This window comes from Gasterosteus aculeatus, chromosome 5, assembly GCF_964276395.1.
Source record: "Gasterosteus aculeatus chromosome 5, fGasAcu3.hap1.1, whole genome shotgun sequence".
NCBI lineage: Eukaryota > Metazoa > Chordata > Actinopteri > Perciformes > Gasterosteidae > Gasterosteus > Gasterosteus aculeatus.
This window is the reverse complement of record NC_135692.1, coordinates 14,187,179-14,202,163: the sequence shown is the minus strand read 5'-3', so window position 1 is coordinate 14,202,163 and position 14,985 is coordinate 14,187,179. Positions and strand designations below refer to the sequence as shown.

General features: G+C 46.1%; 2 protein-coding genes across 4 annotated transcripts; both read right to left on the bottom strand.

The window, feature by feature from the left end:
• Window positions 1-705: 705 nt before the first annotated feature.
• On the bottom strand, window positions 706-6,480 carry patl2 (PAT1 homolog 2). Of its 2 annotated transcripts, none has more exons than XM_040176171.2 (19): window positions 6,330-6,480; window positions 5,845-5,998; window positions 4,939-5,222; window positions 4,716-4,778; window positions 4,582-4,635; window positions 4,326-4,490; window positions 4,164-4,238; window positions 3,921-4,069; window positions 3,666-3,740; window positions 3,375-3,498; window positions 3,146-3,263; window positions 2,918-3,024; window positions 2,778-2,831; window positions 2,558-2,700; window positions 2,234-2,390; window positions 1,991-2,128; window positions 1,820-1,917; window positions 1,569-1,709; window positions 706-1,482 (listed from the first exon to the last, which is right to left on the bottom strand). In XM_040176171.2, the coding sequence occupies exons 1-19, from the start codon at window positions 6,351-6,353 to the stop codon at window positions 1,449-1,451; spliced, it is 2,157 nt and encodes a 718-aa protein (XP_040032105.2). In that variant the 5' UTR covers window positions 6,354-6,480; the 3' UTR covers window positions 706-1,448. The 2 variants fall into 2 exon arrangements, with proteins under 2 accessions (XP_040032105.2, XP_040032104.2); XM_040176170.2 differs by having other exon boundaries at window positions 3,921-4,081; window positions 6,330-6,475.
• Window positions 6,481-6,983: 503 nt separating this feature from the next.
• Window positions 6,984-14,629, bottom strand: LOC120819099 (transforming growth factor beta-1-induced transcript 1 protein). Of its 2 annotated transcripts, XM_040176220.2 has the most exons (12): window positions 14,201-14,475; window positions 12,133-12,183; window positions 11,661-11,809; window positions 11,514-11,569; window positions 11,110-11,246; window positions 10,949-11,030; window positions 10,359-10,443; window positions 9,410-9,595; window positions 9,117-9,290; window positions 8,939-9,020; window positions 8,558-8,706; window positions 6,984-7,870 (listed from the first exon to the last, which is right to left on the bottom strand). In XM_040176220.2, exons 1-12 carry the CDS (start codon window positions 14,211-14,213, stop codon window positions 7,604-7,606), a joined length of 1,431 nt encoding a protein of 476 aa, XP_040032154.1. In that variant the 5' UTR covers window positions 14,214-14,475; the 3' UTR covers window positions 6,984-7,603. The 2 variants fall into 2 exon arrangements, with proteins under 2 accessions (XP_040032154.1, XP_040032155.1); XM_040176221.2 differs by lacking the exon at window positions 12,133-12,183 and having other exon boundaries at window positions 14,201-14,629.
• Window positions 14,630-14,985: the final 356 nt, after the last annotated feature.

The following is a 14,985-nucleotide window of genomic DNA, read 5'->3' as shown; positions in this document are numbered from 1 at the left end:
GAAACAAAGAAACTACACTTCACCTCTTAACCAATAACCTGATTGAACTATAAAACAGGAATAATTTACTAACCATTGTATGAGGAACCAGTAAGGGAAATCAATGTTGCTCTTATTGGAATACAAACAAGATTCCTTGATAATATGCTTAACATTTTTGTTGTAATGTAGAACATGAGCAGGAATATCAGACCATGCGAACATTAAAGTGTTGGTGCTCCAGAACACAATGATCATACAAATATCAGATGTTATGTTCACCCACTCGTTTTCTTAGGCCATTTCCTTTACGCTTCAACCTTTACCATTTTTTCATCAGTAAACTGCAATTATTCACTATGGTAGTTTTGGTTAAACAGTCCTTGTGAATTTTTTAATCCCATTTCTCAGTGAACGACCACTTTAAGAAGTTCTGCTGTGTAGACTTAACGGTTTGGACCTTTAGGAATGTCGCACTCTTGCGTTTCCGCACAGAGCTCGGAGGCTTATTGGTTTAGTTTAAAACTCCAACTAAAACCATAAAGTCTTAAACATTTGCAAGCCAGCAAAGACAATTGTTAACAAGTGTTTCAACATCTGGCTTCGGAATCATTCGTGCAAATTTGATTCGCAGCCATTCTCTTAAAATCTGTATTTTGGACCAGGAGAAGATTTTGTCACCGAAGACGAATATGAATTTTAGATAAAGACTTTATCAAACTGTTCAGCAATTCAATTTTTTTTTTTATTTGTGTTGCAAGTGCTCTACAAGGGTGCAATATAAATTATTCCCGTTTCCAAATCAATAAATAAAAAATTACAAATACATATTGAGTTTTGCTACACATGTATACACAACCCTTTTTACAAAAAACAAAAAATTGCATGGCTTATGTTGATAGACAACGCCAACTTCCAAAATGGATATGATTCTAATAACAAATAAGTTCAGCTGTACAATCATAAATTACTATACAATCCTCAACCTGGTCACCAATATCTGATCCAATTATATTGTTTTCTCCATAAGTGAAACCTCCAGCTTCTTTTGTCTCTTTAACTGGAGTTGGACAGAGACTCAATGAAATCAGCTCCATCTACTAGTCAATGTGATGTTACCAACCCTGTAAATGGTAATCTCATAAAATGACGGCAACACTTGTTTTGGAAAGTTAAAAGAACGAAAAACATCAGGTTGTGATTTCCGAATAACTTGCACTGACGTGACCTTCAGGAGACCAAAGGGAGGAACGGAAAAAGATCAGATAAGGAAAAAAAAAAAAAAAAAAAGGAAACAGTTTGTGTGCAAAACTGTGAGGGAAGGAGGTAGAGGGAAAAAACATTTTGTAAATGACATTTGTCTGTCGCTGATGAACAGAGTAGTTTGTGTCACGGCCGCACTTCTGCTCCGACAACTAGTGTCCATCAGAACCGGGTCATCAGTTGAACCTTAAGATGGAACGTCCGCCTTACGATGGAAGAGCGACGAATCCGGTTGCAGACCTAAATAAAGATATTAGTGTCAACGGCCACGTGCTAAATATTGGATTTGTAGGCGGTGTTAAGATGTGCAGGTCAAAAGTACTTACTCCATGTTGCTTTTCAGCTGATGCACGGTGCGCTTGTCCAGGTAACGGCAGAAGAGGGTCAGCAGGTTTGAGGGCAGGAGCAGCGGCTCCACCAGTGAACACTGGGACAGCTGTCCCGCCACCTGGAATATTGTGTCCGTCCTAAAAGTTTTTTTTTTTTTTTTTTTTTTTTAAAAGGAACTGTGGTCAATATCTCACATGGATGTCAAAAAAAAATCTCCATCATGTACAATTGGCTGTGAAATCCCCACCAGCTCTCAAAGTCACCGATGCTGGGTTCTAGGGGGGCACCAGAGGACAGCAGCTTCTCCCCTTGGGACAGCAGAGCATACAGCAGCGACAGTCCGAACTGTCAGGAAGAGATTCATGAGAAGACGCCCCAAAAGTTCCATGCAAAAGAGGAAAAAAAGGGAAGCACAGACCTTGTTCTGACAGGCCAGAGTGAGCGACTCGTATGTCACAGACTCAGAGGACGTCAAATTTTTGAGGACAACAATCAGCTGACTGAACGTAAGGCCCCCAATCACGTTTCGAAGGGGCGGGTAGAGCACAGGAAGGGCCTTAAAATAATGTTTTTTTTAAAAAAGCGTTTCAGAGAAAATGCAAAGAAAACAGGATGCCAATCACTATGATGATTTGATCTCGACACAAGTGTACTCCGCTACCTCTTCTGGATCTCTGCTCATCAGCGTGGGAAGGTTAGAGGTCACGATGCTCAAGATGGTCAGCGCGGTCTCCTGTTTCAGAAACGGGAGCAGTCGTGCAAGCAGCTTTTTGCCTTTTGAGACCAGCAGGAACGGAAGAAACTCCACTCCTGAATCGCTAAATCAAAACATATCAGAAAATGTACAACTTAAATTCAGCATCCATCAAAATGCTTACGATGACAGCACAGCTTCGTTTTAAAAAGCCTAATGCAAATGGGTCTACTTGATAGTCCATAATTCACAGATATCACTACTTGATACGAGTGGGTGTGCATAACTCACGAGGGGTTGTGATGTTGCAGCTGGGAGCAGATATTCTCCACTTTTCCCTGTGACTTCGCCATCAACCCGTTTTCCTCTGCTTCCGACAAAATGGTACTTTTCATTCTCTCCGCCTCCTCGACCTCCAACAGATCCACGAACAGCTGCAGGGGCGGGACGAGGGTTTGAGAGCTCAAATGAAACCAATCTCGCCGCGTCTGATCGAGCAATCAGCGTGTACCTTTTCTATTTTGCTGAAGACCTCTAATCGCTGTTGTCGGATGTCTTGCTGTTCCTTGAATGCGGAAAAGGGCTCAGCGTCAGAGAAGGCAGATAAAACAGCTTCACGGTGCCAAACATTGTCTGGAAGACTCAAGTCACCTCTAGTGGACCCTGAGCTTGGACTGCATGAACCGCACTGATGGCCCGGCGAGGGGAGTAACACGTGGACACGGCAACTTGGCCGAGGGAGCCTTCGATGTGCACCACTGGAAGACCAAAAGACTGATTACCAAAAACACCAAGGCCACTGCAAGCTCGCGTACAATCCGATGCGTCGCTCAAGAGAGTGGTGGCGGTTCGGTCCGAGGAGAAGGGACAGAAGAGAACCTGGTGCGTAGACGTCGGTCTTTGTGATGTACGGCGTGGTAAGCTTGGGGGGCTCCCTCTTGCTCCTGATGCCCAGCTCCTCCTCCGCCATCTTTGATTCAATTCGCCGGTAGTACTCCTGTGACGCGGTTCAAATAAAGCAGACGAGAAAAGCTCGGCCTTCAGCAAACGTTCGGATTAGAAGCTAGCCGATGGAAGGTGAAGACACTCGAGATATTCATTTTTCTACCTGGTAATAGTAGTCCTCGTGGTATGGATTCTCACTTTGCAGCTGGATCATCTGCAGCCTGGTGATCCACTCCTTCTCTTTGGCCGTCATGAGATTACAGTACGGGTCCCAGTCCTCTGCTTTTCTACCAGTCATGTTTTAAAAATATTAGCCATGAATGAATCTTTCGCATGCACGACCTGACAGGTTTCGCTAAAGCAAAAGGGAGGGATTCCATTCGCGCTTGAGGTAGAAGCTACTCCTGCACATAAAAGCGCTGCGTTTAAAATGCATCTAAGAGGAACCACCAACCTTTGGAATATGTGTTGTTTTTGATTAAGAAGTCGTTTATGTTGGGGGTGGAGCTGGGTGACAGGACCGGGGTTCCTGTGGGTCAGACAAACATTTCTAGAGAAAAAGCACGCATTTGTCTTTATGGAAAAATACGGTTTTTCAACGCCCGCCCAGATTTGCGCATTTTAAAATTCAGCCGCGATAACAAGAGTGAACCACTTTAACTTCACCGGCGACTATTTCAGGCCACAAAACAAACTCCTCAGGCCACACCTGAAGTGCTGCATCGGATTGGACGAGGGGCTGTAAAAGGGAGACGGCCTCGGCGAGTTGGCGCCAAAGCGAAGTTGCATCATCTTGGGAGTCAGCGACTGGGGAGTGGAGGGACACGGCCGGTTCGCCGGGAACATGAAGCCCCCGGTCTGCGCACAGAACTACGTCACCAGTCACGTTATCACCTTTTTATGAACAGAGTTGCCGTTTTTTGTGCCAGATTAAGTTAATAATGACATGAACCTGATTGTAATGTTGCCGCGGGGTTAGTGGTTGACGTGAGAAGATTGGGGATCCCGGTGCCATGGATGCATGCATCTGCAAGAAAAAACTCAAATTTAATGAAGGAATGCTTACAACAACAACAACAAAAAGTGTCACAGTACTATCAAATTAATCCTCCACCTGAGCGGGGAATCTTTCGCCAAACTGTCTTCTGGCATAGGATCCTCTGGGTTCCTCTCTCCTGCCCCTGAAGGAAGAGACAGGATATGGGAAATCCGGGAAGTTGGAGGTCAGCTGTTGACTTCGGCCTCTGTGACCATCAATCACACACACTACAGCACTGTCCTATGGAACAGAATAAAATAACAGAGCTGCATGTTTTAGTCCCACGTCATGCAGATTACAACAGGTGCTTTTAGAAGAGGAGGATCTTGACCTGAAGTATTGATCCTGAGATTCTTCTGGCCTTTCTGAAAGAGGGCGACATGTACTGAAGGGAAGAAAATACACGTCAAACAACAAGAGGGAACTTTTAGCAGCATCAGCAAAGCGTGACCAAGCGACGCTTACGTCTTCCTCCAAGGTCTTCCGGTACATGGTGTTCCCAAGGTCCACTATGGCACTGTCAAGAGTCTTAAAAAGCAGAAGAGTTTCCACATCTATCCACGTATAAAACATTCTAATGGAAACTAATAGTAAACAGTGCATGATATTAAAAAGGTAACACATTATATAGAACATTACAGGCAGCAAATCGTTCATGGATGTTATTGTTCTCTTCATTCGGCATCACCTTCAGACTCGGTCGGCCCTCCACTATCCTCATCACAGCTGGGTCTTCAAACAAATGGCCCCTGCCGGGCCCCCCTCTCTGCCCCCATCCTCTGCCACGCTGCCCCGGGGGAGCCCAGGGCACATACTGTGGGCTCTGTCTGAGGGGGGAGGGGGAGCAGTGGCGGTGTAATGGTTTGGGGGCTGGTGGAGGTGTGCATGGAGGCGGTGGCGGTGAAGGAGGTTGTTCTTCAAACTGTAGGAGTTCGCTGCCGGGGTCCTCGGTGGTCCCTCGTGCGTCAAGTTCTATGACACGAACATGTAGAAACACAGTAAAAGGGAAGCGTTCATTTTTTTTTTATTTTTTTTTTTAAGCGAAAGGTCTTCTTCCACGGAGATACCCGATGGAATGCTCATTCAGACAAAACAATAAAATAATGTTTAACATTTTGGCTGTGACAACAAAACAGGCGATTCGGTTTACCCGAGTAAACTTAATGTAAGAGTATCAGAGATCCTTTACATAAAGTTTGCTGTATTTCTTTAGTTGTGTCATTTGTTGCACGTTTTAGATCATTTGGCTGTATGGAATCATTTAAGTTCAACAACATCAAACCTGCCCAAAAAACGCTGTTTGCAAAAATTTAAAGAACTCTACGTAGGTGGATTTGGTTACTTGTGGGCAGAGCCAGGCTAGAAGTTTCGTTATTTATCCAGTATTTATGCTAAGCTACAGCTAATGGCGCAGTTTATTTATTATACCCAAAATGTCAACCCTTTAAAATGTTTTGGGCAGTAAAGAAATATTCCATTAGTACACCTGTTGCAGGAGATGAAGGGCCCGGACCATCTAAGGACAGAAAAAATATATATTTTTTTTTTTAAACTGAGAAATGGTGGAAACTGTTTGAGGAAACACTCCACGCACCCATTCCAAACGTCTCCTCATTGTAGACGTCAATCTCATCATCTTCCTCGGCCATGGCCTGCAGAAGCCCACAGTCCATGGTCGTGCCGTCCTCTCCATCACTCCATTCCTCTCCGTTCTCAGGCCACTGAGGCTGAGACACATTTTCAGCCTCCTGCCAAAATAAAATATAAATATATCATGAAAAAAAAAAAAAAAGGGACCAAAGAGATAAGGAGCAGAAACCTTTGAAAAACCCCAAAGTAAAGGGCAGCTCCATGTGGTTAAAAAAAAGCTCAAATTAAAAAAGGGAATGAATGACACCTATTAATTATTAGGATAAGTTCCCACTGCCATCGTGGTAATCACCCTCGTGGCATTAAATCAAAAAGAATATCTAATTAGCTCGTTATCACGTGTGACGTCACGGCCACGTTTGAGACATGCGGCTACTGCAATGAAACAATACTCACACATTAATAACAGACAAAATAATGCCAACTTACTTCTGGCTGCTCTGAATCACTCATGGTGTATTTTAGATTTTGTTTACATTTAACGGCGACGGGTCACGGTGACTTTCTTTCTCCTACAAGGTTTCCTGCATTCTCTTGTCAAACGAACGGGGAAGCTCATTAACCTTTAAATGAACTCACCTGTGGGAGTCAGAGTCAACCCGCATACGTCATCACGCATTACGTAGCCATCAGCTCGACTCCCCCCGTCATGTTAATGTTTTATTTTCCTTTTTTTTTGTTCTAGAGTTTGTTCTAGATCTACATTTCCTTTTCAAAAACCTGCACACACTCAGAATGCTGGCAGTGATTTATTTAAAGTTACGCTCGAGCTGACAGCAGTGAGCGAACAGCGACATCTAGTGTTTATTTACTGCAGCGTCAACATATCTAGGCACCATATTAATCTCTATATTTAACGGGTGGATACTACTATATTCCATTCCGTTTCAATACTTAAAATAAAGTAAATGATCAATATCCACCCATGCGATCAATTTCTAACAAACAACTGATCAACATTTTTCTTTTTCTCTTATCTTATTCTCTATTCTGTTCTAGTTCATTTTTTATATTTTACTTCCTACATAAAGGATGTGTAGATTGAAAAAAAATTTGAGCAAATATTCACTCATGAAACAGCACAACAATTGTGTTCTCCTTTATTTCATTCTTTGGAATAGTTTTTGGCAAATTGCATAGAGCAGCAGTGAATGTAAAATGTAAAACATCTGCCTTAAACATATGAGAGCTTACATAAAACATACAGCAAATAGCAGTCAGCATACAACATAGAAATGCAATCGCAGTGGCACTTTTTGCAATATAAAGCAAATATATTAGGGGGATTTTTTGCACAAGTCCTTCACTGAAACACTACATTTGCTCAAAATATACTGTTTCTTTTCTACCTTTGGCAAAATAATTCAATTTTCAATATTCAATTTGAATCAATACATTTTGCATACATGACGTTATCATTTGGCATCATTCTTCTAACCAATGCTACAGTTGTATTTCACACCGCAAGTCTAAATGCAATGCACTTTAATTCAAATAAACTGAAATTAATTGGGTTGGATTACTTTAAAAAAATGTTTATTCCCCGGCTCCCTATCAATATTTAATTATTTTAAAACCAAGAAAGAGACCAGCTCCACCCTCATTCCCATGATAAAAAATAAAAATAAAAATTGAGGACTCCAGAGCTTCTTCGCTCGGCGACCCAGAGCGGGACGAGGGGGAGGCAAAGTCCCGTTGTGTCCTCAACCAAAGAGCTTGATGAAGCAGGGGTGGCAGTAGGGCTTGTTCTCCTGCTCCTTGAAGCAGCCTTTGCTCAGGGGCTTCAGGCAGAAGTGACACACCAGGTGGTGGGGGTGGAACTTGGCCCCCATGGCGGTGACGCAGCGGCCCAGGATCGGCTGCTGGCAGGCCTGACACATGCTGCCCCGGGACTGGTGGTAGTGGGCCTCGCACAGCGGCTGACCCTCGTGCTCGAAGAAGCTGCCGTTGACGAACGGCGTGTAGCACTCCTGAAGAACAGAGGCAGAGAGCCCGTGAAACTCTAATTAGACGGTTGCTTCGTGGAACACTTTCTCGTGACATGCAGTAGTTTTTCTAAACCTTTCATTTCCATGGTGGTATTTCAGAGAGCAGGAACGTGCTGCTCAAACAGTTACACGCGCAACGTCATCACAGCCTCGGGCGGATGCGTTGGCCAACGAGCGCCAGTTGCAACACAAGGGGCCAACGTGTCCAGCAGGATTTAATATAATCTTTCACCCGCACAAACACAGTCTCGCCGAGAGCAATTCACCGTCCAATATCTCAGAGGTCTGGGATTAAAACCACCAATGTGCCCACGTGTGGATGACCCGCTCCAGCTCCTGGCTTACAGCAGTCCCAACAAGGTCAAACAGAGTCAACTAATTAAGTCAGCCTGAAATAACCTCCACATGTGCAATAGGTTTGTAGTAAACTCCTCTTTATGTCCTTATAAACAGGCCAACTACTAATTCCCCTCAGTCGTATCCGTGTACCCTAACCCTCTGCATTCATGATCACCTCAGGATTAACGTACCGGTATCCTGACCTTTCTGACCTTTAGTGCTTCTGTTCGACTCGTGCAAAAGCGCACGAGGTGGTGGCGACCCAAACAGCAGCGTCAAGCAAACGTGCACGCAAACAACGCACTCAGACGCCACAGAGGAAGCACTCACCCTGCACACGAAGCACTGCGGGTGCCACAGGGAGCTGAGGGCGGAGATGTAGTTTTCCAGGATGGGCTGAGTGCAGCCTTGACAGCGGGAGGCAAACAGAGTCAGGAAGCACTGCTGGCAGTACTGCTGCCCCTCTCGGTCATGGAAACCTGCACAAGATACAGCCACAGTTTTCACAAGTCGGACGAGTCTCTTTGATAAACGTTTGGTTAACCTGGAGGATGCTCGAAAAATCAAAGACACTGCAGGTTAAAACGTTCACAAATGTGCACGCAGTTTTTTTTGAGTACTGTTTATTTCATGCGACCCCCCCTCCTGAAGCTCATTGTTAACAGTTCTGTGTCGAACCCAGACAGGATGCAGTCGGTGGCGCCCACTCACCTTCCTCTCCAAACGCCCGGCTGCACTTAACACAGCAGAAACACTCCGGGTGCCAGTTCTTATCCAGAGCCGTGACCATTTTCTGAAGCACAAGAGGAACGAAAAGTGAAACGCCTTCAGGCGGGTCGGGGGCCATCAATTCGGAGCGGACGGTGTGGCACGCGGCCGAGCCTCTCACATTCAGAATGGGCTTGTTGCACTGCGCGCAGTGAGGCGAGAAGAGGGTGAAGTAGTCCGACTCGCAGTACGGCCGCCCGTCCTTCTCGAAGAAGTTGCGGCTCCCCAGCTCCGCCTCGCACTCGGTGCACACAAAGTGCTCCGGGTGCCAGACCTTCCCCAGAGCCGTAACCACCTGACAGAAGAAGAAGAAGAAGAAGAAGAAGAAGAAAAAAACCCAACAAGTCCCGTCGGGCCTCGTGCTGAAAAGCTCTATCCGATGTGAGCACGACCGAGTCGGCGGAAGCTACTCACCTGTCCCACGACCGGCTTCTGACAAGCCGAACAGTTTCCTTTGGAGGACGTTTGAACTCCTTGTCGGCTCAGGTCCGACTGAAGCAGCCCCAGCATGCTGTCCAGCGAGCCGGCGGAGGAGGCCTGTGGGGGGGGGGAGGGCTCCACGGGGGCCGTGACCACTGGACAGACAGCGGGCACAGCTGGCTGGTGACAGAGGAAAAGAAAAAAGAACGTAATCGGGAGTTGGTTTGAGACGAGACTGACAGCTGAAGATCTGTGAGGCCGTCGAACCAAACACATCAACGGGAAAAGAGAAAAGAGGGAAATGGAGAGCATAGAAAAATAGAAACAACTTTGTCCGATGCAAAAAACGTTGCGTTGGAAAAAAGTTTTAAAAAACAATGCAGATTTTAAAGAAAAGTATAAAACATACCAACAATCCATTGTGTATTTTTTTTAAATATTTCAGTTTGTATCAAAGCGGCTAAACCAGAGGAATCAACATTTTGTCAAATCTTTGTAAATCAAACCTTAAATCAGTAAAGAGCGTCTGAGTTTTCCCATAAACTGCGGGTCACACTTGTTTACGACACACAGCTGGACTGCAAACTGGAACCACACAAACTTTAAACACACATGCCGGACCGGCTTATGTGACACACCGAACACTCTCAACTATCTGGAGATATTTTCTCGGGGCTGGAAAATATCTCCACCGAGACTAATTTGCCTCCTCGGGCTCTAACTGGTGACGGATTTAAACCAGGAGTCATGTGCCAGCAACAGCGAAGTCAAGTGAACATCTTCATGGACCCACAATGAATCAGCGTGTTACAGCCGGGAACAGCTGGCAGTGATGATGGAAGGAAGGGGGGGGGGGCATCACGCTCTCGAGGGCAAATTTGAGCACAATTTGATTTGCGCACAAAATGCATTTGATTTTGGTGATTTCTGTGCAGACGCTTACTGTACTCTGGACTCTGAAGTCCGACAGGGAAGCCATCAGTTTGTCCAGCTCCAGTGTGGCCGATGTTGCTGAAGGTTTCGCAGAGCTAGAATAAAGAAGATAACTCTAATTGGACGACAATTACACAATTTCATCAGATTTTACTTACCGCTGCCAACAATTTATCTTGACTTTGTGAACATTGCTGGGAAAGAAATGTGGTGTTGATGGTCGACTACATCAATAGGTAATCTATCTTCAACAATGTATAACCTGCAAATAACCAGACCTGCATTTGAAGCCAATCAAGAAAGTTCACCTACTGCAAATCAGTTGTTAAAAACTAAAACCCGCCTTGAATACGTTTTGGCAAAACAGTATCTCGCTGTATGACATATAACTCAAAATGATGCCTTATATTTAGATTCACATTACTTCTCACAGGCTCCACACATGTAAACAACTGTGCCAACGGCGCATTATTTGATTAATAAATCTATTTCAGACTCAATTGTGCAGCTTTATTTTTCCTCAAAGACTCTGCATGCACTAGATTCGCAGCGAGCTCCGGCGGTTCTTTAGATTTGACTCAATTGAATTTGATTTCCTACCTGGAGGAGGAGCCCGTGGCCTTGTCCTTCATCTTGTCCCTGTCATCCTTCTTAGAAGAAGGGAACTGGGCCAGGATCTCATCTGATGACAAAGACAAGGTCATATGCAGAAAAAGACTCACGTCAGAGTTAAGTCCGGGGAGGCGAGAACACACGCTGACCCGTGATGTTAAACTGGGTGGCATTCAGCTCCTGCAACAGATGGTCCAGTTCACTCAGGCCTCCTCCCAGCAGCGAGGAGGAGGAGAAGGCCGGCGGAGGGTCCGTTGCGCGCGGCGAGCGCGGTTTACACACCGTGCTGTAAGAAAAGGGCACAACGGGCGGCGTCCCGAATGAACACGGACCACTAAACATCTGCGCTGATGTGCTTGTTGCTTCTTCTTGCTCTCATGTGTCCATAGCAGTGCGTTAAGATCCCAACACGCTCATCGCCAAAAATAAGTACATTCATCATTTGTAATATTTGTAATATTGGTTTTCTTGAATTTGCAGATATTTCACATGCAAACACAAAGAGTGCGGGTCACTTTCACTCTTTATAGACTTTGTAGCCGGAGGGAATTACCTGTATAGTTTGTCTGGGTTGGAGTTTTGGGAGGATTTCATTGCAGCAGAAACTGTCTGAGAGACAAAAACCCACAAAGTGTGAAAGTGTGAATGTGCGGTGTAAACAAGTGAACGAATCCCTCCCTGGTCGTACGGAGCGGTCTACCTGCTGGGGGGTGTAGGCGGGCGGCGGGGGCCGGGCGGCGGTGGGCTCTTTGGCGTCGGGGTCAGCGTTTTGTGGAGGGTCAGAGGTGAGCAGGACGGGACACCGAGCCAGAGGAGAGCCGGTGTTCTCCAGATCGGCGAGGAGGGCGTCTGTGGGAGAAACCAGGGGAAAGAAACTCATCCAATGGTCAAAGTCCGGACTCATTCATTCAATTTAGCTTCAGATTGGGTTGATGATGAAAATGAAAGACGCTCAACTAGGCCATAAACTATCTTCTTTGTTTAAACAGCATTAATGGGAAATAAACAACAAACTAGATGTGAACTAAGAAACTGATTTCTTTCAGACGTGCAGTGCCGGTGGAGACGAAAACACACCAGGTGTTAGACAGACGCATGAAGTTTAGTTCCCGGCGGGCACAATGAAACGTGCACAAACACGTGCACAAACTCATGCACAGGCAGTTACGTACCAAACACAACAATACGGGGACTGAGAGGGTAGCTAGGTGGCTCAGTCGCTCCTAAGGAGACACAGACGCACAGCAGCAGCGTATCAGCCCACACGGAGGACAGCGAGCGTCCTCAGTCGAGACGTTTGCACAATTATCCCCGACATGCCGGCTTTGAAAGGAAGCGGAGGAGGAAGAGTGCTCAGCAACAGATACCCACACGTCGCTCACTGACTCCAAAGGGAGGCTGTGCAGAAACACGCTCAAAGGTTAGCGGCCGCATTCAGTGCGTGAGGCCCAGAGTTTGTAAGGAAAAAAAGAAAAAAGAATCCGGCTGAATACGAGTGAGTGCTGCTGTTTTCGCTAGAAAACACACCGTTTTCTCCTGTTGCACTATTTATTCATCTAGATGGATTCGCATGCTTTTTGAAATACAAGTTTCACACACCACTACCAGTTGGAGCAAGTTCCCCTTTTATCTATTTTGACCTTCCCGCTAATTAGGCATAAAACCAGAGGCACGTGGTTCCATTTAAAGCTTTTCGGTGCTGTCCCTTGTTGAAAGACTTGAACTACACCCTCATCACATATCCACCCTTTAACTTTGGTTTGTTCTTATAACGGAACATCAAATTATAGTTGTAGGAGATGTTTCCAACGTCAACAATGAACGTTTGTCTCCTCCGTCTGTCTCAATAAAATAACGAAGCTGCCCCCTAAAAAGAATCTCTGGTTCTCTGATTCTCGTGACGACTGACGAAGACGATGAACGTGACCGGTGTGACCGGCATTAGTTCCCCTCCGCCACCGATGACTCACACATCTGGAACGAACATGTGGCGAGAAACATGAGCACATACTACTTGCCCTCCTCGCCGCTGTGTGTGTGTGTGTGTGTGTGTGTGTGTGTCTCTCTCTCTCACACACACACTTCCACAGACCGATGTGCTCATATAAGGAGCTAAACGTCTCTCAATGGGAATCGTGACCATATTTAGAGCTGCCCGTCCACTTGTTTGTCTTGGCCCTGCAGCCTCTCCAACAAGTGGTCCCTCACACAGAAAAGCCTCGTCGGATCCAAAACCTAAAAAGTACAACTTCATTAGACAACAGCACAAACGGAGCGCCGGGAACATGGCCACCGCCTGTCTGCCGCTCACCCAGTGACCGTGGGGCTCTCTCTCTCTCTCTCTCTCCCTTTCTCTCCGTGTGCAATCCGATCCAGATGTGGCCAGATGTGCTCAGGCTGCATGGAGTCATTCCTTCCAGGATTGCTTGTAAAGCACAAACCCCCTTAAACTCTGAGGTGGACTAAAGTGCCCGGGAGAGCAAACGGGCGGCGGAGGCCAAAAAGGCTTTGAATAGTTTCTCTCTTTCTAAGTGGCGGCGTGGCCCCGGGTGCTATTTCAGGGCCTTTCTGACACACAAAGAGTGAGCTTTTCATTATGTTTCATCCAAAATCGTCAATATATATATAAATAGCCCAGCCGTTGGTCACACGCCTCTTTGATGTCTTCAAAATGGAACACTGTGCGGAGCCTGATGTGGCTTCTCCCCATGCCCGACTTGTTAACACTAATGGATGGCGAAGCCCGCCGTGGATTCCTTTTAATCTAATTTACAACAAATTCATTGAATTTGCAGGGCGTACACAGAGCACTCAGTGTCAGCACCGGTTCCTGTGCTACCTGTGTGAGTATGTGTGCGTTCGTGGCCTGTTTGCTCGAAAAAGGTGAACACAATTCTGCAACAACGGGAAGAAAAACAAACTTTTTAAATCTCCAGAGGCCCGGAGCACATTGCGGAGAGAGATCCCACATAATATCACGGGATAAAGAGACACATGTGTTTATTTAAGGATGCTTCTGTAGCTTTTCCCTCCCTTCAAACATTATGCGAGCCAATAAAATCCCCTTTTCACTATTCAGCCCGTTGCTTGTCCTTGTGGACAAAAAGGGAGATTCTACTCCACCGCGATGGCCAGCGTGAACAAACCCCGCTTCCTCTGTTTGGGCACACCGCCCCTTCCCCGCAAAGATCCCCTTGAAGATACCGGACCATGGAGCAGAGGAGCAGCACCCACACTCACCCAGATCGTCCATGGTGCGATTTCAAACGAGTGTTTTCCTCTTCGTGTGACACAACGCGCACAGCATCAATAGGAAGTGATGGACGCGAACCGACGCCCGCAAGATAAACTAGTCCCGGTGCTTTTGTCTGCGTCTCGGTCCTCAGGAACTTCTTGGACACCGTTATCCGCCGAGGAGGAGGAGGAAGAGGAGGAGGATGAGGAGAAGGAGGGCGTCCCGTTTCTTTCTTTTCCCCCCTACACGCCTCTCTTCCTGTGAAATGCCCACCAGGGTCCAAAGACTGGAAGAAGGCGCAGTGAATGAATGTGGTTTACAAACCCCGCATTCCCCGGACACGCGACGTCATCCTGGACATTCCAGGTCCATATTTGGAAGGAAGAAAATTTGGGGGATTTGGTGTCGACGCGAGCGGCGCAAACTGCGGCTCCGCGTCCTGCAGCGACCACCGGACTGAAGGGTCGGATTCAGGGTGAATGCATTTAATGCATGATGTGCATGTGGTGCATTTCATGCATGATGTGCATGTGGTGCATTTAATGCATGATGTGCATGTGGTGCACGTAGGGTTCTTCCTGAAGGCTCGAGGGGCGGAGCCCTTAAGTGCTCGTATTTGGATGTATGCTCATGTGGGGGCAGATGTTCTCCACTTTTTACTTTAAATGTTTTCTTACTTTATACCGGCATTGACAGGATTGATATGAATATTAGTCCATATCTGAGGAATTAACAGACGCCTTACAAAAATGTACTTTTTAAACATAGACAATTAATCAGTGAGGGTTTG